Below are 23,736 nucleotides of genomic sequence, written 5' to 3'. Positions count from 1 at the left end.
AAACACTGATTGACAGGGAAAGCTCCTACTGATCTTTTGTGTTCTTCCTACTTTCATATTTATTTACCCATGCGCACACACACACACACACATCCCTGAGCAGTGTTATTAAGTAGTCTGCAATCTCATCAAGGAACACCCACCCACATACATAAGGCAATCTTTATCTTGTCCATTTGCTCCTTTCCACAAACTTTAAATATGACTTCTAAACGTTAAAATAGAGAGAAGCATGTATCAAAATACTTGATACAGAAATTGTTCCGCAGGGACCGTCCACCAGGCAGAGGCCTTGTCCCTGCCAACAATGAGAACACTGAGATAAGGAAATAAGATAAACAATGACAGCCCCCCCCACCAGCCATAAGGGGGAAAAAAGCAACAAGTGGGATCCCCCTTCCCTTCCACCATCTAAATATTATACATTAAGACAGCTGGTCGGGGGGGGGGGGGGTCGGTGTCCCTGCAAGGTCCAAGGGAGCTTGCCGTTCTGTAGCTGCCCCCCCCCAAATTAAAAAAAATAACATCCTTAAAGTTTCTGGAAGCTCTCATCAGGGGCAGGTATTAATTAGAGTTTTGTATCAAATACCCACATTTTTTCCAAATGTATTCCCCCAAAGTCAAGATGATCCCACAGAACACACACAAAAAATATAACACATCCCTCCGGGATCACTGATATCAACATTACAATGACACCTCATGCAGAGGCTTCTGTAGCCCCTCCAAATTTGCAGAAACAACTTTTCCACAGGCACATGAAGTACAACTGGAAAATGTGTGAAAGGAGAGGAAAGGGGGGGGGGGTTCAGCAAAATATGTCAATTGAGAAGTAAAGATGGCACAGAACCCTCTTCTCCAAGCTGCAACCCAGCCTCTTAAAAATGCAGAAAGGACAGGTGAACATAAAAGCACACATCCTACAGAAAGAGCCATACACGCAGTGTTATTTCAATTTAAGGGGAAAATGACATAAAGTGAAAAAGAAACAGGTCCGGCTACTGAGTAGCCGTCCCTCCATTCTCAAACCACCTCTAAAGATTCAATTCAAACTTTGAAAGGAGGAATTTTCCTAAAGGAGAGAATGCTCCTTCTTTCACAAAAGTGCAGATGATACTGAAAACAAACAGGGTTGAGGAGGGTCAGTTCGAGCCTTAAAGACGTCCTGGGTCCTGGCTGGAACTCAGGGGAGCCATCCCGTTTAAAAGGACCGTTTTAAGGAAAAGCGGGTGGAGGAAAGGGGCCCTTTCAAAAGAGGAGCTTCCCCCCCCAGCACTTCCTTCAAGGAGAACCAGCCAAAAAGTTCTCTCCGTTTGCTCCAAGCACCCAGCATCGGCATGTAAGCAGACAGAAGACCATCCCTCAGATTAACCTGAAGCTGCAATCTTAAGCATGACATTTACTTAAGAGCAAACACAGAGCAGTAGGATTTATTTCTTTACTCCTCTCCCAATCCACCAAAAGAATTGGGGGGGGGGGTTTCATGGGAGAAGAATAGCCATGTCAGACTTGCCTTGTCCTCCCCCATTACAGATCTCCGTCTCCCGCTTCGTTCTCTCTCTGGCACACAATATAACATCAAAGGCGAACAGTGGACCCCATACATACAACAGGATTAGACAAGTCCCTCCCTGACCTTGCACATTCTCTCTTCCTTCCCACACTATGAAAGAAGAATCAACTAATTCGACCCTCCCCCCTTTTTAACTCGTTCTGGGGAAATTGGGAAAGGAAGAAGTGGGAGGAAACGCTTCCTCCCCAAATGCTCTGAGTGGGGGGAAATGAGAGAAATTGGTATTTTTTCACAAAGGGACTGAAATGTCCTTTCTAATAAAATAGGAGGGAGTGAATAGAGAACTGCAAAGGGTAGAACTTACCTAAATATAGTACACTCATATCAATTAGTACTAGCCAATGCTTCCAAAGGAAAAAAAAAACAAACCCCAAACCATAAAATGCATTATATAATAGGGTTTCTTCAAAAAGAAAGGCAATATTCCAATATTCTTCTTCATTAACCCCCCTTTCCCCCCCCAAAAAAAAAGATTTGACTGAGTGGAGTGCAATGGGAAATCTTAAAACATTAAATGAGCCAGCAAAGAAGGGTAGGTCAAAAGTCTCTTTGAAGGAACCCCTCCCCACAAAATAATGCCAGAATCTTAAAGTAGCTAAATCCAATATTAAGGCAGCTCACATTTTTTTTCCCAGCTATTCACATTAGTTTACCAATCAGGATAAAAAAAAAGACAGTTTGGAAAGGGTGGGGAAAAAAGTTGGTGCTTCATGACAGAGGGAGAAAAATTGGGGGTCCTTCCCCACCCCCCTTCATAAGGCAGCTTCTGACACTGGAAAGCCATCCCTTGCTGTAGCTTCCCCCCCAACCACCTTCCCTGGTCAGTGTATAAACTCCTTGCAAAGTTTCCCACGAGCTTCAATGTAATGCATTTGGTGTGCGTGTGTTGGGGGGGGGGGTTTAAATCCAGAAGGAAAAAATGCTTTTTTTGGAGGAGCTGGAGCAGAAAGAAACAGATTACAAGATCTGGACATACAAATACATCTACCGCATTTTCTTTACCACTTCTTCCCCATCCCATAACATTTAGTCCCTGTTAAGAAGAAAAGGGACTCATTCCAGTAGGGAGGGGGGGGGATTTGAAATGAGTGAAAGAAACAGGTCAGAACTGCCTCCGTTACAGGTTATTTTAATATTCCTTCCTCTGCATAAAAAGAGGGTTTCTAGATGATGACAAAGTCAAAGAAGGAAGCAACCCCAGAACACCTCCTCCCCCCTTTAACACCAGCTTTGGACGGGGAAATCAACCTAGAAAATAGAAAAAGCAGAGATCCACATGCATCTGTTTTAAAAATACATATTATGATGATTTTAGTTCCTTATTCTTTCACTTTATATAAATTGGAGGACTGGTACAGAAAAAGAAAAAAAAAAGATAGGGGGTATCTGATGAAGGGAGAGAGGTGAAAAAAAAGAAAAGAAAAATAACGCACCCCCCCTCCCACTCAAGTAAATTTCCTTAAGTCTAGCCCCCTCCCCCAAACTGTGGGACTGTTGAAAGATACTAATTGTGGGCTGTTGTTAAATAAAAGTGTTGTTAAGTAAGGTCCGTTTTGGATTGGGGGAGTGCAAAATAAGTAGAATCCGGAAAAGGGGGGGGGCACTATCTCCAGTTATTATAAAAACCCTTCACTCTTCCCTCCTTTTAGAAAAGGGGACTAGTCTTTTAGGGAGGGGGTGTTTTTTAAAGAAAAGTGCTGTGGAAGAATTAAATGCGTCTGGCTTTAGGGGAAGGGGCTGCACAAATAACCCAGACTCAAGGAAGAGAGGGCAGACCCGCTCCCCGTTATTGTTATTAGTATTAGTATCACCCCCGGTGACTCTCTTGTCCTCCCTTATTTATAAAAAACTAAGGCTGCGGGGGGAGGCTTAAAGGAAACCCGGAGTGATGCTGTTTTGGGGAAGGGGCGCTTCGGCGAGGGGGACGAGAGGGGGGGGAGAGAGAGAAGGAGGTGGCGAAGCGGCTCCTCCTCCCTGGACAGCCACCTCGGCGGCGGCGGCGCCATCTTGTTGGGATCGATGAATTGAACAAAGAGGATCAATTTCTGATCGCGGCGCCGGCGCCGGGTTATCGATGGGAGGGAGAGCGGAAAGAGGCGACGGGAGGCGGCAGGGCTGGCGGCCGCCACCGCCGGGTCTCCGCCGGGCTTGAGGGAGCGGGGGGGGGCGACCCACAAGGACGGGGGGGGGGGGCTGCTTATGCCGGACTTTTTTTTCTTGGAGGGGTGGCGGGAGGGTTTTCTTAAAGGGGGAAGACAAGGGGGAGCCCCCCCCCCCAGGGCGCCTGCAAAGGGGGGGAAGAGAGAGGGAGGGAGAGAGGAGGGGAGGGCGAAGGAGGAGGAAAGGGGGTCCCCGCGGAGAGGGGGAACCCCACGCGCCAGCGGACCCCGAGCCTGACCTGCAGCTGCTGTAAAGCAAAAGCGCTTCCAATATTGAAACATCGATCCCACATTGGCCGCCATCTTGAGACATATTGAGACAGAAGTGAGCGGCGGATCGAGCGAGAGAGAGAGAGAGGGGCTGGAGAGTGCACGGGGAGGGAGGGAGGAGGAGGAGGAGGAAAGGGGGGAGGAAGAGAGAGAGAGGGAGGGAGGGAGCGAGCGAGCGGGCGAGACGCTCAGAGGAGAGAGAGGAGAGAGAGAGGCCGGCAGCAAAGCCAGGCAAGTCGAGGGCGCGCGGAAAACCCGGACCGGCGAAACAGGGAGCTCTCGGAATGGCGGGCTGGACTTGCCAGCCCAGGGAGAGAGAGAACATGAATATGGGTTCACTTCAGACATATTTTTTTTTATCTCTCGCGAAACGGGCACTCTTCCTTTGTGTCCACCGCAAGAAGACGCGCACTTTTATACGGTTCTTTTTTTTTGGACTTTGGGACTCAAGTTATTCTGTGGTGGTTCCCCCCCCCCTCCTCCTTTTCTCCTCTCGCGCTGCATGCACACTTGCTATGTGTAATGGATCTGTATTAAAAAAAAAAGACGGGAACGCGGACTAACGCACGCACATATAATGCCACTCCAGAGTCATGAATAGAGGCGTAAATAACAAAAAGTATTAGAATGCAAATGGGTCTGAATTTCATTTTAAAAGTCACCTAGAAATATTTGCATCCTTACTTTTTTGCGGGGGGGCGGGATAACTTTCAGCGGCGGTGGTTGTCTGGGTTTTCTTACATAGAGCTTGGGTGGGCATGGGTCGTATTTAAGAGTCATTTATTTGTGCGTTTTATAAAACGCAGTGGAATAGCTGTACTGTAAAGCTATTGGGGGGGAGTTGAAAGATCAATGATAAAAATAAAATGCATTTAATTTTAGGGGGGGAACAGTACTGTCCTTAAAAGAGCTAGTTTAAACTTTTAATCAGTGGTGTAAAGAGCACTCCACCTAGGTACAACATGTATTTTGATAATAGTGGAAGTACAATAAAAACCCTCAAAGTGGCATGTACTTGTAAATAAAACCGGAAAGTAGAGAAAAGTGCTTAAGGGTAGTCCAACAGTATTTACCTCCCAGAGCCCCTCTTTTTTTTGGGGGGGGGGGTGGTTAGAAACATAAAATATAATTAAAATTCGTCTGGGTTTCACTTTCCTAGGTTGTATTTAAAAGATTGCAATGGTGTATGCATTTATCTTAAAACAGTGAAATTTACTCTTTTGCAAACATGCTTAAATAGTGTTTATAAATGTGCAGAATTATATATGATTCATTGATCAAATGCACGACCTCCTCATCCAACATCTTGTTCGCAGCCACTGCGTCTTAACCATCAAACACAAAATGTTAAGGGTGAAAGAAATATTAAATCAATGGGAAGTCACCCCAATGGAATTTGATCAGAATTGAACTGAATCCTTCTGGCCTTGCGTTCCTTTTAGAAGATGTGCCTCTGCATATGGCATAAATCCAACGTCAAAAAAACCCTTGGACCTCCCCACATTACATTGGAGACATTGACATTAATAAATGAAATTAGGTATTTCTTTGCTTCCTTCTAATGGTTGTCTGGATTTTTGCAACCCAAAGCTATAGCCCCAAATGAGTTGGGATGGAAGGATTCTTTTCGGTCTCCCCACCCTCACAAACATCAGGAGGCACACTTATTCCTATTAGTGTCTCATATGTCACACACACAGCGAAGCTTTCTGCTGAAACTGGAACCCCAAATCAACTTCGTTTTGAATTGCAATCCTAGTTCTTTTTCAGCAGCAGCAAATAAGCATGGCATGACTTCTGTGGAAATAACGCTGCTTGAATGGGTGTACAGGCATACAACTTAAGCTGAGGTCATATAACTAAGCCTCGCATTCTTTTGAGCTGCAAGTGCTAATGAGTTTGATGGGGCAGGTACACAAGTCTATGCATGTTTATTCAGACATGTCCCAGTAGTTCCATGAATCTTACTTTCTAGTAAGGCTGTGTAGGATGTCAGTCTGAGTTTCCTCCAGGCACTCTGGAAGAGTTTGCATATCTTCTCGCCCGCACTACTACCAACTGCAATTAATGGGAACATTAGTTGTTATGTAAATGGAAGCTTCGGTACAGGCAGGGCATATTCTAAACCTTGAATGGATTGGAGAGAGAGTTAAAACTCTTTCATTTTACAAACAGTCTGGATTTAAAAAAAAGTTGTCCCCTAAAGCTGCTATTTGCATTTCAAGAGAATTTTCCAATGACCCCAAGAAGACTTTACTTGAATTGGAAACAACTGATCTCTGCCTAAAGTAGACTCTACTTTAGAGTCTCAAACTCAAACTAACCAGCATCACATGAGGACTAGTTCATTAGCCCAAAAGCCAGAACACAGAAGCTTTTTCTATGTTTGTGGAGTCCAAGATGCTCTCTGAGCTTGGTGGTGTGCTTGCAGATGTTTCATTATCTGACTAGGTAACATTATCAGTTCTGTTTAAGTGTGTGTATGTGTGTGTCTTTGAATCAATTTTGACTCTTGGTGAGTGCCTGGCAATCTCCCTGCCATTTTCTTGGCAAGGTTTTTTCAAAAGTAATTGCCCTTGCCATCTTCTACCTAGGGCTGAGTCAGTGTGATTGGTCCAAGTCACCGGTCCAGTTGGCTTTGTATCTAAAGCAGGACTAGAACTCACAGTCTCCTGGTTTCTAGCCAGATGCCTTAACCTATACTGCGTGCTAAACGAGCTCTAGGGACTGGAGAAATGAAAACAATTAAGACTACTGCAGTATTCCATTAAAAAAATTTTTTTCCCAAAAAATAAAAAACTACAAAAGACAGCTACATGCAAGACAGGGCCATTTTCTTAGGTCACTTGACTGGCAGCATTTTTCATTAACCAAAACACTAATATTTGTTTTTTTATCACTGGGTTACATGTAATATTTTTCTAGGAACCTGCCTAAAAGGATTATAAACTAAAAGGATTATAAACTAGGAAATCCATCCACTAAGAACTGCACAAATTCTGCTGCTTCTTCTCCCTGGAGGATGTCTGTGTCTTGTTTCTTTCTTTTGCTTTCCTTTTGCCTGGCAAAGGCCTTCTTTGCAACCAGAACCCTTGTTTTGCATGCTCACTGGTCTCGCCACAATTGCCCAGCAGAGAGGACCATCCTGGCCTAACCCGATCTCCTCCTCTTCCTTGGGAAACTGTCCTTCCTATTCAAACCTCACTTTTCTGCCACCTCCGGACAGAATTCAGCATCACCTCAGAAGCAGTGTCCATCCTGGGCACAAGGGTAGGCAGGGATTCCCAGGGGCAATGCTGCTGGGGAAAAGCCTCAGGGGCGGCAACTGCCTAACAAAACCAACTGTCCTACAGTTGCTCAGACTAAGGCAGGGTGAGATTGAAAAATGTTAGCAACCGGTGCACTGCCAGGTTGCTGGGTGGGCGTGGCCATAATGGGCGTGGCTACTCAGCCTCCTGCACTACGGCAGAAGGGGACGTTTTCACCCTCCCTGAGTTCCAAAGGCTTTCCTTCTCTGGGAAGGCGAAAATGGTCTCCCCAGACTCCAGAGGCTTTCCGGAGGCCAGAAATAGGCTCATTTTCGGACTTCCAGGAGACCCGATTTCCTCCCTCCAGAGCCTCCATGTGGGTCCTCCACTCACCTGTCATGATAAATGGGCCGCGTGGAGACTCCTGGGAGGAGTGGCGTGGGCATGGCCAGCCAGTCCTTGAAACTACCGGTTCGACAAACCGGATGTAAAATTAACATCCAGTTCGCCTGAACTGGTCCAAACTGGCTGAATCCCACCCCTGGACTAAGGTAAAGTGCTAAGCCACCTCCCATCAGGATGGTTCTCTTCCTAGAGAGCTCCCCATGGCCTCTAATGATATTTTTGCAGATTTCAGACATATGATTGGAATTCACAATTTGGAAAAAATACCCTGCTTTCAGCCCTACATGACTGCTACCATTTGGGACATAACATAGCATCAAACTAGTCAGTCACATCTGAGGCTAGTATTTTGAATGAGCATGCCCATGTGGCTAATATATTATGGTAGGTGGTTGTGAGAAACAAAGTTTACTGGCGTGAGTAAACTTTGGTTAAAAGAAGCAGCAGTAAGCAAGTCATATGAACACAACCTCTGTACAGGTAGTCCTTGTTTAGCAACCATCAATGAGACCAGGAACTCTTGTCACTAAGCAAAGCAGTCACTAAGTGACCTACAACTGTACTTACAATCATACTTCAGTTTCCCTTTGTTTCATAGACCAAATGCAAAGATTGGTTGCAAAGTTACTTTTTCATCACTGTTCTAAGCTATCTAGCTAAGCAAGGACTACACCTATAGGCCTGATGGGTCAACAGCCCCTCTGTTGGATTATCCCCCTCTGCAAAGCAATTCCAGCTTCATGGATACAGAGCTATTTTCAGGCTTGACTCAGGGAAGATGTGGGGAGGGTGTCAAAAAAGTCACAATGGCAATAGTGACTGCAATCAAACCACTGCATCTTTTTTACATTCGATACTTGCAAGCTCTAGAGTCCTGAGAGGTTAACAAAAGAATGGATACAAGCCCAAACTTGTAGTAAAAAAATTGGCATATTGTATATATATTATCTTTGAGTGCTGCGGTGGCCTAATGTTGAACACGCTAGCCTCCAACTCAGAAGATTGAGAGTTCAATTCTAGATAGCAGCAGATGTTTCTCTTCTAGGGCGCAAAGGGGAAAAAATACCTTCTGTGAATTCCACGTGGTGTCAGGAAGGGCATCCGGACAGTAAATGCTTGGCTCCATCAGCCGCCCTGACTCTGTCTACCCCATATTAAGGATCATAAAAAAGGGAGTTTTACATGTATTATCTTTCTTGATTTTTCTTGCTGTCTCTTTAGTTTTACTGTTGCCACTGTTTTTTTATTTGTTGGTGAAAGAGGGCTAATTGAAAAAATGCTTAGTCTTTAGTTTAGTCTTCGAGTCACTTCTTAACTCCCTCAAAGATAGTCATATATTTGAAATAGCAGATAATGGTAAGACTTATAACAAGTAAGTTGATTTTTTTTAAAAAGCGGGGTGCAGTGAGAGCTATAAAAGGATCTCTCTAGATTTGGGGAATTGATGAGAAAAAGCACTGCCTTCCCTATCTAAATCTCTAACCAAATGGTCTAGTTCAGGGGTGTCAAACTTGATTTCATTGAGGGCTCCATCAACATTGTGTTTGACCTCGCGGGGGGGGGGGTTGTTACTCGTGTCAGGGATGCCTGTGGGGGCCTGAGTGCTGTGCTAGGAAAAATGGGCTCCCAAGCTCCTCACGTGGCCCTCCCAAGCTCTTTTTTTTGCTGGCAGAGAGTTGCAGGAGGCCATTTCAGTTGGAAACGGAGCTTGGGAGCCCGTTTTCACTGGCAATGGCACTGCGGGGCAGTCCTTCACTGTTTCCAGGGGGGCCCTGCAGGCCAGATCTAAACACCCATGGGCCGGATCTGGCCCCCGGGTCTTTCTTTTTTAATAAAAAGTTTTTTTTATTTTTAATCTCATACATAAATTTACAGGCATACATTCTAATAGTTATTATTCCCTTTTGTATTAACAATTTTGAACATTCATTTTTCCACATAAAATTAAAATATATAATCGGGATTGCTTTGCTTACCATCCCACCTATTTTATTTTACTTTTCTTTTTCTTCCTTCCTCCCTTCTTCTCCATTGTCTTCTTTCCTCCTCTCCTTTCCCTTTTCTTCTTCCCCTTCCTCTCCCTCACTCCTCTCCTCTTCTTCCCCTTCGTACCCTCTCTCCTATTTTCCTACCCCTCCCTATCTTCCTCTCCTTTCCTCTTTGTTCTTTCCCTCTCCTTTCCTCACTTCTCCTCTCCTCTTCTTACCTTTCCTCTCTTCCTTTCCTCTTTCTATTGTTCCTCTTCCATCTGGCATATTTTGTGGATGATATTCCAGAAAACCCGGTTCTGTCTTTATGTTTTCCATTTTACATTCCCTTTTCCTCCTTGTGTTTTCCAATCTATTATTTACTTGAGAGACCGCCTTCTGCCGATTACCTCCCACAGACCCATTCGATCCCACGGAGTAGGCCTCCTCCATATTCCATCTGCCAGCCAATGTCGGCTGGCGACTACTCGGAGGAGGGCCTTCTCTGTGGCTGCCCGGCCCTTTGGAACGAGCTCCCCGTGGAGATTCAGACCCTCTCCACCCTTCAGGCCTTCCGGACAGCCGTGAAGACCTGGCTGTCCCAGCAAGCCTGGGGTTGAGTTCCCCCCCCCCTACTCAAAATTGCTGTGTCTGTTGTGCTTTTAAACTGTTCGTATTGTCTGATTGTCTTTGTCTTACTTTTTGTAATTTCCCCTCCTTGGTTTTGTTCAGCCGCCCTGAGTCCCTTCGGGGAATAGGGCGGCCTACAAATTGAATAAACTCCAAACTCTATTTACACATACCTCATTCTTTGAACATATATTTGTCTTGAGTTTGACACATCTGGTCTAGTTCTAATATTTGTACATTTTTTTAAATTCTATTTAAAATAATAATTTTCTTTCTATTTAACTGTTTTTTTTTAATTAAAACAATCCTGAATTGTGTAACATTGCAAGATCCAGTCCGAGTCGGTCACCAGGACCAGAGTTTTAGTCTTCCAAGCTCTCAGACTGCATACATGTTTGCATACATAGAGAAGTTCCCTGAGGATGGGCTCCAGCACGAGTCCGAGAACTTGGAAGCAGAGGTGGTATTCAGCCAGTTCTGACAGGTTCTGAAGAACCGGTAGCGGAAATTTTGAGTAGTTCAGAGAACCAGGAAATAAGATGGCCCCGCCCCCCCACCTCCCAACCGGTCTTCTTTTGTTGCCTTGAAAAGGAGAAGGGAGCTGGAAAGCAGGTTAGTTGGGTGGGGAGAGAATGGGGATTTTGCAGTAATCTTCCCTGCCACGCCCAGAAAGCCACGCCCATAGAACCACTAGTAAAATATTTTGAGTCCTAGATACAAATTTTTTTACTACCGCTTCCGTGGGTGTGGCTTTGTGGGCGTGGCAGAGAGAATACTGCAAAATCCCCATTCCCTCCCCACTCTCAGAATTTCCGCTACTGGTTCTCCAGAACCTGTCACAACTGGCTGAATACCACCTCTGATCCCACCACTGCTTGGAAGACTAAATATCTGGTCCCAGTGACCGACTCAGTGACACCGATTGGATCCTGCAACATTATCCTGGACATGTACGTTCTCTTCATTCATGTTGTAACAATGCTTTTGATTCAGTTCTTTAGCCCCCTGATAATTCTGGATGCCTTATTTGTTGATACCTTCTATCTAAATCTATATTGCGGTGCCTGAAATGTAAAATTGCGGAGCATTTGTTCTGCAGTTGCATGTCTGACTCAACAGCATCTAATACTGTAACTCTTTTTTATTATTGTTTAAATTTTAGTGTAAGATAAAAATACAGAAGGAACAAATGAAAGAAAGAAGCAGAGAAAGGTGCAAAGAAAGAAAAAAAGTACTGACTTTCAATCATTTTTCAATGCAGTAAAATACGGGGGGTGGGACTTCAGCTTTGGCTTTACATTTTACAACAATTCAAGACATTTCTATAATAAAAGCAATCAATCAGAATAGAGCTGGAGGGGACCTTGGAGGGTCTTCTAGTCCACTCCCCTGCTCAAGCAGGAGACCTTATACCATTTCAAACAAGTGACTGGCCAGTCTCTTCTTAAAAACCTCCAGTGATGAAGCACCCTCTACTTCTGAAGGCAAGCTGTTCCACTAGTTAGTTGTCCTCACTGTTAGGAAGTTTTAGAAGTTTCTAACACTTTAGGTTTTGATGATAAGAAATAATTTTAATCATCAAATCCTAAAGTCAAAGTTTCATCTTTTTTTTGACTTTGAGCAAAAAACCCAGAAGTGGCTTGCAAATAGAAGTGAAACGAGACAAATTCTTCTCTTTGATTAAAACAGTCACTTCCGCCATTTTTGTCACCTCCATCATCTTTACGATCCATTCCTCCAGTGGTAGGATTAAAAAATTTTTTACTACCACGTGGCTTGGGCGTGGCCTGGCTTGGTGGGTGTGGCTTGGTGGACATAGCAGAGGTAGGATAAATCTCCATTCCCTCCATTCCCTCACCACTCCAGGGAAAGGTTACTGCAAAATCCCCATTTCCTCCCGATCAGCTGGAACTCGGGAGGTGGAGAATAGATGGGGGCGGAGCCAGTCACAGGTGATATTTACCAGTTCTCCGAATTACTCAAAATTTTCCGCTACTGGTTCTCCAGAACTGGTTGGAACCTGCTGAATACCATCTCTGCGTTCCTCCATTGTAGGAATTACAGTAGTGTATCTTTCCAGTTTCCTTGGCTTACAACTGCAATTCATCACTTTTTTCAGTGCCGTTGTAACTTTCAATGGTTCCTAAATGAACTATTGTAAGTTGAGGACAACCCGTATAAGATTCTCAGGCACTTAACTAATAACTCTTATTGAGCACTGGCAATCTCATGATGATTTCAAGACCACTTAGCTTAATTATATGGTTTTTATTTTATTGTTTGATTTTTATGGGATAGTCTGTTGTCATATTAATTCTGTTGTCATCTGCCTTCTGCGATGCAGTAATATTGTGGAATAATATAATTTTGTTGAAATAAGCAGCCTTCCCCAGTCTGGAACCCCTGGCTGTGAATCATGAATGTTGAAGTCCAGTGTATTTGGAGGGCGTCAGGTTGTAGAAGCCTGGCTTACAGAAAAATCAGTAGGGCATAAGGCAGCAGTATTCAAAGCCTTTAAAGGCTGTCAGCAAAACCAGAGAAATAAACTGTTTACCTGGGTCACAGCAAGAATGACAAACGGAGTCAAGAGGCAAAATGCATGTTTAGAGGGAGTAAGTGGTTCAGCTTGCTGGAATTTTACCATTTCAGGAGGCTACTCACATTTCTTCTCCCAACCAATGGAAACATGTAACATCAGACAGAAAGCCAAAACCTTGGATTTGGGGTAGCGTAATACATTTTTGGTTATGCGACAGGGTAAAGAATTGTTTTTCCAGTTGCAATGTGTGGCTGTGAAAGTTGGACCATAAGGAAGGCTGAGCGCCAAAGAATGGAAGCCTTTGAACTATGGTGCCGGAGAAGACTCCTGTGAGCCTCTTGGACTGCAAGGCGATCAAACTGGTCAGTCCTAGAGGAGATCAACCCTGACTGCTCTTTAGAAGGCCAGATCCTGAAGAGGAACTCAAATACTTTGGCCACCTAATGAGCAGGAAGGACTCCCTGAGAGAAGAGCCTAATGCTGGGAAAGATTGAGGGCAAAAGAAGAAGGGGACGGCGGAGAATGAAGAGTGGCTGGCTTGAGTCACCGAAGCAGTAGGCATGAAATTAATGGACTCCAGAGGATGGTAGAGGACAGGGAGGCCTGGAGGAACATTGTCCATGAGGTCACGATGGGTCGGACATGACTTTGCAGCTAACAGTAACAAAGAATTCCATCATGGCATATCACAGTCATTTTTATAAGTAATCAAAGAAAACTGGGCCTTTGATTCTTCTGAAGTTATAAATCAACCTTAAGAAGAAACAACATCAGGATATCATTGCCTCAAGGAGAAGATTCTATGGGCTGACAGCTGGGATAAACACTTCGACCCTTCCCTCATCTCATAAATCAGGCTATTATATATAGATTCAGTGGAAGATTTGGCATCCTACCATCATGGTTTAAATCAATCCACTGAGTGATTAATTTCTCTTCCTAGATAGTAGAGAAAGCAATCTCGTTGAAGGCAGCATGATGTCTCGGTCCATGACTAAAGAGCATGGATCCATGACCAATATTGGGAAACGTTTCCGGTTATTGAACAATGGAAGTCATCCAGGAAAAGCCACAAGATCTCTTTGCCTGGAGGCTCTTAAAATAAGACAGGATTATAATCCATCGTGCTTTACTTAATTCTGGAATTATCTAATAGCAAGAGGGTTGGGCTGAAAGAGTCCTGGATTCTCTCAGATATGTTTCAGACATGGAAAAAAAACATAATGAAGAAAAGCAAGTAAGGATAGAGAAGAGGGGGAAATGCATCAATGTAAATTGTTAGATGATCACAATGTAGAGAAATAATGCAAATAAAGAAGGAATCGGGTTTATTTATTTTTTTAGCAAAGTTCAGAAATAGTTTACAGGCTCAGATGCAACTTGGAAACGCACCAAAGAACCCTATTTTGGTTATCTTACTAAATCATGCACTTTTCCAGGAATAACTTGTTTGGTTTTTGCTTAGAGTGTTGTGTGGACCCAGCCATTCCAGTCTGTAAACCAGAGCGAATGTTATAAAAACACAAATGAGAGCCACTGGATCAGTCATTAATGTGATGGCAAATTTTAAATACGTAGGGAGCCATCCTTTTACAGTATTTAATCAATGCAACTGAATATTAATTAAGCTTAGATTTAAATGAAATGAAACCATATGTAATTTTTGCCCTTATGGATTTCCTTTGGCATAATATGTCTTTTCAGTGTGCGCCCTGATACGACACACATATCGTTAGTAAAATGTCCAACTCAGAAAAAACGTTGCAGTTTATGGTGTTATGCAATTTAGGAACACAACCAATTGTGTTTATTATTTTTAATCTATGTAAGGACGGAAGTTTTGTCTTGGCAAATCTCTGATTTCAAAAGGTGAGTAACTCTGCAAAAGAAATAAAGGCGGTGACATCCTAAGGAAAGAAATATGTACCACTGAAAATGCGGTTCCACACCAAACCGCGGTTTGACTAAAGCGCGCTCGACTAAAGAGCGTACGTGACGTCATCACAGCGCGACGAAAACGGCACGCTGTGAGCGGTAAATTTAAAATTAACGCGGAAAACCTTACCCTAACCCCCCCAACCTAACCCTAAACTAACCCTAAGCCTAACCCTTAACCTAAACCCTAAACCTAACCTTAACCTAACGCTAAACCTAACGCAACCCTTAACGTAACCCTAAACCTAACCCTAACGCTTAACGTAAACCCTAAACCTACCAACCCTTAACCTAACCCTAACCCTAAACCTAACCCTTACCTTTATGTGAATCGGCTTGCTTTAATTTTATTTTAATTTTAATTTAATTTTTAATTTTATTTGTCACGCTGCTGATGACGTCACGTACGCGCTTTGATCGGGCGCGCTTTAGTGGACCGCGGTTTTGACGGGTCACGGAAAATGCATCAGGGTATGCAGTGGGGCTAGTTACAAGATCCTTCAAATAAAATTCAGTTGATTTCTGCATTTTTTAAAAAAATGTCCCTGTCAGTAATAAAGCTGTGGTTTTTTTAAAAAAAAGGGTGCTAAGGAATGTAGACATTCTTCCAACTTTCAAAATCTGTGCAGATAATGTTCTGACCTAGGCTTCCCAAGAGCATGAAGCAAACTCCTTGTCCTGACAAAACCCCCTTTTATTAATTGACTGTGAATTCTGTTCATTCACATCCAGCAAAGTCTTTCAAGGGAGGATTCACAGTCACAGACCTTATCTGGCTTGGAGAGCTGCCAAGCTAATATCTGCAAAACTTAGCAAGGAGTCTCGGAGTGTCATGAATCAATTAAGTGAACGAATTGTCTCCTGTAAACTTCACTTCCCTTTTGCTCCTCTTTTATTTTCTCTGGAAAGGCTCATTCACCGTCCACCTATGGTCTTACTCCAAGTCGACCCCTGTTCTTTAGCTGTTCCCTTCGTCTGACAAACTCTGCACATGCGCCACAGTGGGAACAGGCTCCAGCTGTTCATCTGCCTCACTGAGTTTGACTCTGAAGGCAGCTGATAACTGGTATATGGCTCTGGCTCCTTCTCTGCCATCCGACACAGAGCCCTCATCAGAGCTTTCCCCAGACTCCAGAACTGGCCCATGTTCCTCCCCAACCTCCTCACTGTCCGAAATCTGCTACCATTTTCTCTGGCCGCTGGCAGGCAAAACAGATAGAAACATCTTGATTTCCAATATGTCGGCCCCTCTTGTCTGGATCAGCATGGCCTAAGATCCTTTTTTTCTGTGATGTTAATATTCTAGTAAGAAACTAAGGCTGAAGGCAGGGTCATTCCAGAGATGTTTAAGTGTATGCTAAGAATTTATTAAGGGACCTCAGCACTAATAAAAAAAAAACCTAAGAACTGGTTCTACAACCTGCTAAATCACAAGGTATTTGCTGTTTCTGTCTTACAGTAATATACAGGCTATTATGGCCTCTGCCAACTTGCTCATAAAGATCTGACTTATTATAGGCACATAAAGGTTTCTCCTTGTCTAGATGTATCCGACTCTAGAGTGTGGTGTTCCTCTGTTTCTTAGCAGGAACCTTGCCAGGGAGCCAGCAGTATCCAAGACAATTCCGTGGTCATTTGGCCAGGAATCTCTATATACCAAAGTGCAGAGAATGCTGTTATCTTCCCATCAAATGGTACCTATTTATCTACTCGCATTTGCATGCTTTCATAGTACTAGTGGGCAATAGCTGGGGCAAGTAACGGGAAACTCACCCTGTCATGCGGCACTCGGGTCTTGAACCTGAGCCGTCCGGTTCTCAACTGACAAGCTCAGCTTCCTTTAACTTCTGACCATCATGCCCCCTATTATTAGCCATATGTAAAAATATACTGGTCTACTCCATACATATAATTCCCACAAAAAATTGCTTGAGTCTGGATACTTTGTCAATATATTGATGACACCCCGGACTGAGTCCCCCTTTAATTTAACTCTCTCTCAGAAGGGGCCAGTGCCGAAAGTGACATAATGCAATGCGTGTGCCCCCCTGTGCCCCCTGCATGCACACACGACCCCCCGCATGCACCATGCCCCCCCACTCCCCCAGGCATGCCCCCTTTCCCCCCTCACCCATTTTTGGCTTCTAGGTTGGTTGCAGGAGGCTTTCCAGGCCCAAAACAGGATGCGGGGGAATCTTGCGCGGCACCCCCATAGCCCTATTTTGGCTTCCAGGTTGGTGCAGGAGGTCTTCAAGGCCCCAAAATGGGGGGGAGCATCTCCCTTGCCCCGTTTTGAGCCTGAAAGGCCTCCTTACACCAACCTGAAAGCCAAAACAGGGCGGTTCACCGACAAATGCGTGCACGACAAAGTGCGCCGACAAAACCGCGGCGAGAAAACAGCGAAGTTGAAATCGTGCCCACAACAGCACGCCGACAAAAGCGCGCCATCAACAAACAACGCGAAAACAAGGTAATAGCCCTAAACCTAAACCTAACCCTGAACCTAACCCTTACCTTAACCTAATCGTGCTTTTGTGGGCGCGGTTTTGTCAGCGGGCTGTTGTGGGCACGATTTCAACTTCGCTGTTTTCTCGCCGTGGTTTTGTCGGCGCACTTTTGGCGTGCACGCATTTGTCGGGTCACGAAACAGGGTGCAGGGGGTGCGCATGAGCTCCCAAAATGCAATGCGAGTGCCCCACACACATGCGCCCCACCCCACCCGCAGCAGAGACCCGAGACCAGCTGGCTGGCGGGAGGCACACGCGCATGTGCAGTGGAGATGGGCTGGGGCAATGGCTGGCGTGCCCGCAGAGACAACTCTCTGTGCCACCTGTGGCACGCATGCCATAGGTTTGTCATCGTAGGACCAGAGGGTTAGTGTGAAATACCACACTATACTGATAGATGACTGTGCAAATAAACCTATTATAAGATTTGAGGTCACTGTATTAGAGGTAAACCAGTGGGGAGCTAGTGGGCCAAATCCAATTCCTAGGCAACAGATTTCTACTGACAGTATTGCTGCTTATTGGTGTATAGGTTTTAATTATTATTAGTTGACTTGAGCATTCCATGAAAAGGTGGGGCAGAAATATTTTAAATAAATAAATAGTCATGTATAAATATGCCAGACTAGGTCTATGAACCAGCCTGAAGGCATTCTTGCGTCTTGCCCACTTCTGGATTTCACATTACTGCTAATAAGAGGCTTGTGGCACTTAAACACTAATGATATTTTCTCTTACATAAACTGTGGTGGATCACAGACCACTTCCTTAGTTAATATAATAAATCAATTGCCAAAGATAAGTATTTTTGTTGTTGTTGCAAAAATTAGTATAACTTCCATTCTGGAATCTTATTGATGGAAACCTCCCCCAAACTTCTCTCTGTAACTTCTGGATCTTGTATATAACTTTTCTTTGCTTCATTATAGTTTGCAAATGTTAATTTGAAGTTGTAAGGGGTGGTGTCTATATTTTGCTTTGGATTGGGGACTAAATACAGATAGGATAAAGTAACAATAAACATAAAAATCTCAAACCGCAACATTTCCATATTCTTCTGACACAACTCTCCTTGATCCATCATCCATTTCTATGTCCTTTGAAGAAAGAAATGTGATGGGCATTTTCTAGATCAGGGGTGTCAAACTCAAGGCCCCGGGGCTGGATCTCTGCCCGCAGGGTGGTTAGATCTGGCCCATGGAGCCGCCGTGGAAACAATGAAGGACTGGCCCATGGCGCCTCTGCCAGCAAAAATGTAGCTCTCAAGGGCCGCCTGGCCCTCCCAAGCTCCATTTTCTCTGGCAAAGGTTTGTAGGAGGTAATCACAGCCAAAAACAGAGCTGGGAATCCCTGTTCGCTGGTAGAGTGCTCAGGCCACCACAGGCACCCTGACCACAAGTGATATCAATAGCAATAGCAATAGCAATAGCAGTTAGACTTATATACTGCTTCATAGGGCTTTCAGCCCTCTCTAAGCGGTTTACAGAGTCAGCATATTGCCCCCAACAATCCGGGTCCTCATTTTACCCACCTCGGAAGATGGAAGGCTGAGTCAACCTTGAGCCGGTGAGATTTGAACCGCTGAACTAGCAGTCAGCTGAAGTGGCCTGCAGTACTGCACTCTACCCACTGAGCCACCTCGGCTGAGCCACCCAGCTAGTCACCTTGCCACAGCTACTCTGGCGACACCCACCATGGCCGCCCGAGGCAAAACACAACCCTGAAGCTGCCCTCAATGAAATTGAGTTTGACACCCCTGTTTTAGATTGTGCAATCCTCTAGGGACAGAAAATTATTTTCTCATGTTTTATATGGATGGTATTATTATGAGCCTCACTCAATCCTCTGCAGGATGAAGGGATGTTCGTTAAAGGATTTGTACTACTGTACAATGTATTATGATGATTCAGCATAGATTAGATATTGTTTAACATCCAGGTCCTGGGTGAGGAGTGACTGCTCCAAAATCATCTAGCCAAGATTCATATACAACACACACACACACACACACACACACACACACACACACACACACACACACAGAGGGACGCAGTGGCTCAAGTGGCTAAGACTCTGAGCTTGTCAATCAGAAAGGTTGCCAGTTCAGTGGTCCGAATCCCTAGTGCCACATAATGGAGTGAGCTCCCATTACTTGTCCCAGCCTCTGCCAACCTAGCAGTTCGGAAGCATGTAAAAATGCAAGTAGAAAAATAGGGATTGCCTTTGGTAGGAAGATAACAGCATTCTGAGCCCCTTCAGTGTTTAGTCATTCTGGCCACATGACCCCAGAGATGTCTTTAGACAGTGCTGGCTCTTTGGCTTAGAAACGAAGATGAGCACCGCCCCCTAGAGTCGGGAACTACTAATCTATCTATCTATCTATCTATTATCTATCTATCTATCTATCTATCTATCTATCTATCTATCTATGCTGGTCTTGTTGTATTCGGGTCTTTTTCCCATGTAAGATTTTTAATCTTACATGGCAAAAGACCCAAATACAACAAGACCAGCATACCTACACCGGTGAAAATCTACAAAAACATATATATAGTGTGTTTGCATGTGCATATCAGAGAAATGTGACTAGCTACCCATTGTTTTCCGTGGCACGACATAAACGCGAATGTCAAAAGCGCGCCGACAACACCGCGGCGCTAAAACCGCGATGTCAAAAGCGCGCCGACAACAGCGCGCCGACAACAGCGCACCGACAGAAGCGCGATTTAACTTAAGGTAAGGTTTAGGGTTAGGTTTAGGGTTAGGTTTAGGGTTATTTTTAGGGTTATGTTACAGCGCGCTTCTGTCGACGCGCTGTTGTCGGCGCGCTGTTTGCGCGCGGTTTTGACGGTGCGGTTTTGTCACCGCGCTTTAGTCACACGCGCTTTAGTCTACCGCCGGTTTTGGTGGTGGAACCTTGTTTTCATGGATCACCTTTTAGAGGATTGTATTTTAAGGACTGTGTCAGAAAACATTGATCAGTTATTTTTGTAGTGTAAGAGCCAGGAAAGTAAGCTCAGTTAGCATCAGTTTTATGAGGGCAAAAAATCCACCCCTCCAACCTCATCCAGCCTTTACTTTGAGTCATGCCTCAAAGATAATGTATAAATGGGGCACTTTGACAAATTCAACCCTCGATTTTTTATTTATGTTTCTTTCAAAAAGAGATTATTCATAACATTGCTCATGAAATCAATACTGACCTTCCCACTGAAACTACTGCACTGAAAAATCATGGCAAAGGTTTCCATGGCTGTATTTCAAACTCTATTATTGGGGGCCTATACTCGTCTCCAGATTTGTCTTCATTCATATTAACTTGGCCGAGTGTGAATTTCTTCCAAAGTCAGAGCGTATTAGTTGGGTGCAGGTAGTGCATACATATTGACCTGCAATAATCCCAGTGTTCTAGCATTTGTCACTTGGACATCACTATCCTAGGTGGCAGATAAGAACTTTGGCAACAACAACAAAAAAAGAGGAGATAAGAATGAGCTGATAAGAACTTTGGCACATACACAAAAAATAAGGCCGGGCAATAGGAAGTGAATCAGCACTCGGGGGGAAACAATATTAAGCAATTTTGTAACTATCCCTGGGTTTTAAAGAAATTCTGCGTAACAGTCTTGCTTTTTGCAATAACCATGTGCAATAACAAACCTGTCAGCTGTTAGATGGGGACCAGAAAGAAGTCACATTGAATGAGCCAATCAACACAAGGAAAGAAAAAGCGATAAAACCAAAGCAGGGATACTATGTACAAAGGAGTGGTTAACAATGAGTGTGTTAAAGTTCTAAAAGTGTCCCCCCCCCAAAAAAGTTCAATCAGTCAGAAATACCATCTTTAGCAAAGTTACATGGTGAGAATGCAGTATTGAAGGCTAATTCTGCCGACTGCCAGCAATTCGTTCCTGGCCAGCTCAAGGTTGACTCAGCCTTCCACTTGCCTTCCTTACTGGTTTGCAAATGTGAGTGTATGCACCATCTCCATGCATGCTCAGATCCTTTTGCACATGCGCAGATCCTTCTGTGCATGCGCAGATCCTTCTGCACATGTGCTTTTGGCGGGGAAAAAGAGCCTAAATGGGATATCATAGAGCTGGGTGTGGGTGGGCGGACCCAGCTGCGATTCCGCTACTGGTTCGGGCAATCTGGTCTGAACTGGTAGAATACCACCCTCTGCCTTCCATCCTTCTGAGGTCAGTGTGGCAACATGCTGACTCTATAAACCGCTTAGAGAGGGCTGTAAAGCACTGTGAAGTGGTTGTAGGACTCTATTATATATAGCATAACTCTGCTATTGCCACATACAGAATCTTCGGAAGCATAAAGCTACGTGGAACTTTTAGGGAAAACTACACCATTCTCGCTAATATAAAATTTCCAGTGTACTTTTAAGTATTCGCCATCAATCAGGGCCCATAGGTAGGCCTAGAAGCACTTGAATGTAAAATATCCATCACACTGATGGATTTGGATTGGATCTGGATTCCTGAGTCTTTGGTTTAATGCGTTACTGGCAAGACTCTCGCTTTGACAGTAATAGAATAGTGCAGTGAAGGGTAGTGGGGAGTCATACAGAAGTTCTTTCTAACATGAGCCAATTTGCTACAAAACATCTGGTAAAAAATTCAGGGCTTTAAATCTACAGTAATGTTTTCTGCAGTAATATTTTAGAAATACATTTGGTAAGTATATAAACTGCTATGTTGTAGCTGATAATATTTATGATCGTAATGTGTTAAGCAGAGGTTTAGAGCTGTCAAGAGAAAGAAAATGATTGTCATATGGCCTAACAAATGAGATGAGGATGTAAATTACATTTTATTGTATTTTTTTAAAGACTTTATTGTAATCTTGTTCAAAAGAACGATGTCTTTGTCAAGTCATTGCCTGTTTCTTAAGACAGAATAGCAACCTCAAGTGGTACCTTAAGCTCAGGAATAAAACAGAAAGCTTTATTGTGGAACAGGTAAGTGCTGAGCAACTTCATCTCTGAAGGAAGAGGGATCAGACAATGTCAAAGCAGAAATTGAGAAGATGCTATGTTTCAAGATGATAATTCTGTCAGTACCTGTTTCTAACTGAATAGCAAATAGACCTTCTATTTATATAGTTGGCTTATACAGGGCGGGGCATAACCTTTTCCTAGGGGGTCACAGCAAGATCGACAGCAGTTTACAACTTCCGCGACACCTCATTTTAAAGCCCATAAAAAACTGAATTGAATGAGCTATTAAATGTTAAATTTGCTTTAAGAATGGCTGGAAAATTCGATTCGGAAGAACAAAGGATCATTGACAGAATAAAATGCATTGCCTTTCGAGAGGCTCGCGATGCTGGAGCGACGTTTATCAATCGAAAATGGATTGCAAACAAATTGAAACGTCATCCGGATTGGGTTACTGATAATTGGAACAAAACAGCCCAAGAATGTTTCACAAAATTTGGAGAAGGGCGTCCTCTGCAACTGTCCCCAAGAAAGCAAAGCCATCATTGCAACTGGCAGTCGCAAACAACGAAAAGGGAAACCGAAAAGTGGCCCAAGAAATCCTTCAAATTTGTGGAAAACGAGTTGATCAAAGGACAATCGGCCGATATCAAGAACGAGAAGGTTTGAAGCCATTCCACGTCATTTGCAAACCATTGAAAACTCAAACACACGTTCAAGATCGGCTTTGGTTGTGCGATTGGTTGTCTGAATGGACCGAGGAAGATTTTCTTCATTTGGCGCATCTGACGAATTCTTCGTTTATGCCATTCGAAAACCGAATTTCCAGAACGATCGAATTTGGGCTAAAGACGTCGCCGACATCGCCAAACATGAACGATATCGACAAATCGTTCGCAATCCGACTTGCATCGGGATTTTCGTCATTTTCACAGCCAAGAAACTGCATTGGGTTTTGGAAGGATAAAGGGGAATCCTGGGATGGCAGTTATTTCCGTGAGAAAATTTTATTGGAGAATGTCATTCCATTTCTCAGTGATCCAGACAATGTCTTGGTGGTTGGTGAGGCTGTCTTTCTTCATGACAAAGCTCCTTGCATGCGTGCAAATGCGACTCAGCAATTGTTAAAGGAAAACAATGTCGAATTTGGGGCAATGATGTCTGGCCGGGAAATTCGCCAGATCTCAATCCGGCAGAGAACATTGGGGCCATAATTAAGGATGAAGTGGAAGCTCTGATGATTCAGGAGCAAGGTCAAATCGATATTCGGTTGAAACTTTGAGAATGAATTTGGAAACTGTGTTGAAAAATCTGGAAAATCGAACGGAACTGTTTGAAGATTTGTTGTGTTCTTATCCACCTCGTTTGAATGCTGTTCGAAGGGCTAATGGTGGTCATACTGACTATTAAATCGTGTCAATAAACTCAGTTTTTGATGGGCTTTCGAATGGTGTATGAATTATTTGTGTTGTTATTACAAGTGTTGCTGTGACCCCCTAGGAAAAGGTTATGCCCCGCCCTGTAATTCAGATGCCAAAATGTGTCTCTTGAC

At 43.9% G+C, this 23,736-nt stretch overlaps 1 protein-coding gene across 5 annotated transcripts in view; it reads right to left on the bottom strand.

The window, feature by feature from the left end:
- Positions 1-4,146, bottom strand: part of CUX1 (cut like homeobox 1) — a 351,898-nt gene extending 347,752 nt beyond the window's left edge. For 4 of the 5 annotated variants that reach the window (XM_032214828.1, XM_032214829.1, XM_032214830.1 and 1 more), the window contains exon 1: positions 3,972-4,146. In XM_032214828.1, the coding sequence (XP_032070719.1) occupies positions 3,972-4,025 (54 nt within the window). In that variant the 5' untranslated portion in view covers positions 4,026-4,146. The remainder of the gene's footprint in view (positions 1-3,971) is intronic. The other variant, XM_032214831.1, reaches the window with a different exon arrangement.
- Between the last annotated feature and the right edge of the window lie 19,590 nt (positions 4,147-23,736).

Source organism: Thamnophis elegans, chromosome 4, assembly GCF_009769535.1.
Source record: "Thamnophis elegans isolate rThaEle1 chromosome 4, rThaEle1.pri, whole genome shotgun sequence".
Lineage (NCBI taxonomy): Eukaryota > Metazoa > Chordata > Lepidosauria > Squamata > Colubridae > Thamnophis > Thamnophis elegans.
The sequence above is the reverse complement of the archived record's forward strand: the minus strand, read 5'-3'. Positions and strand labels throughout refer to the sequence as shown.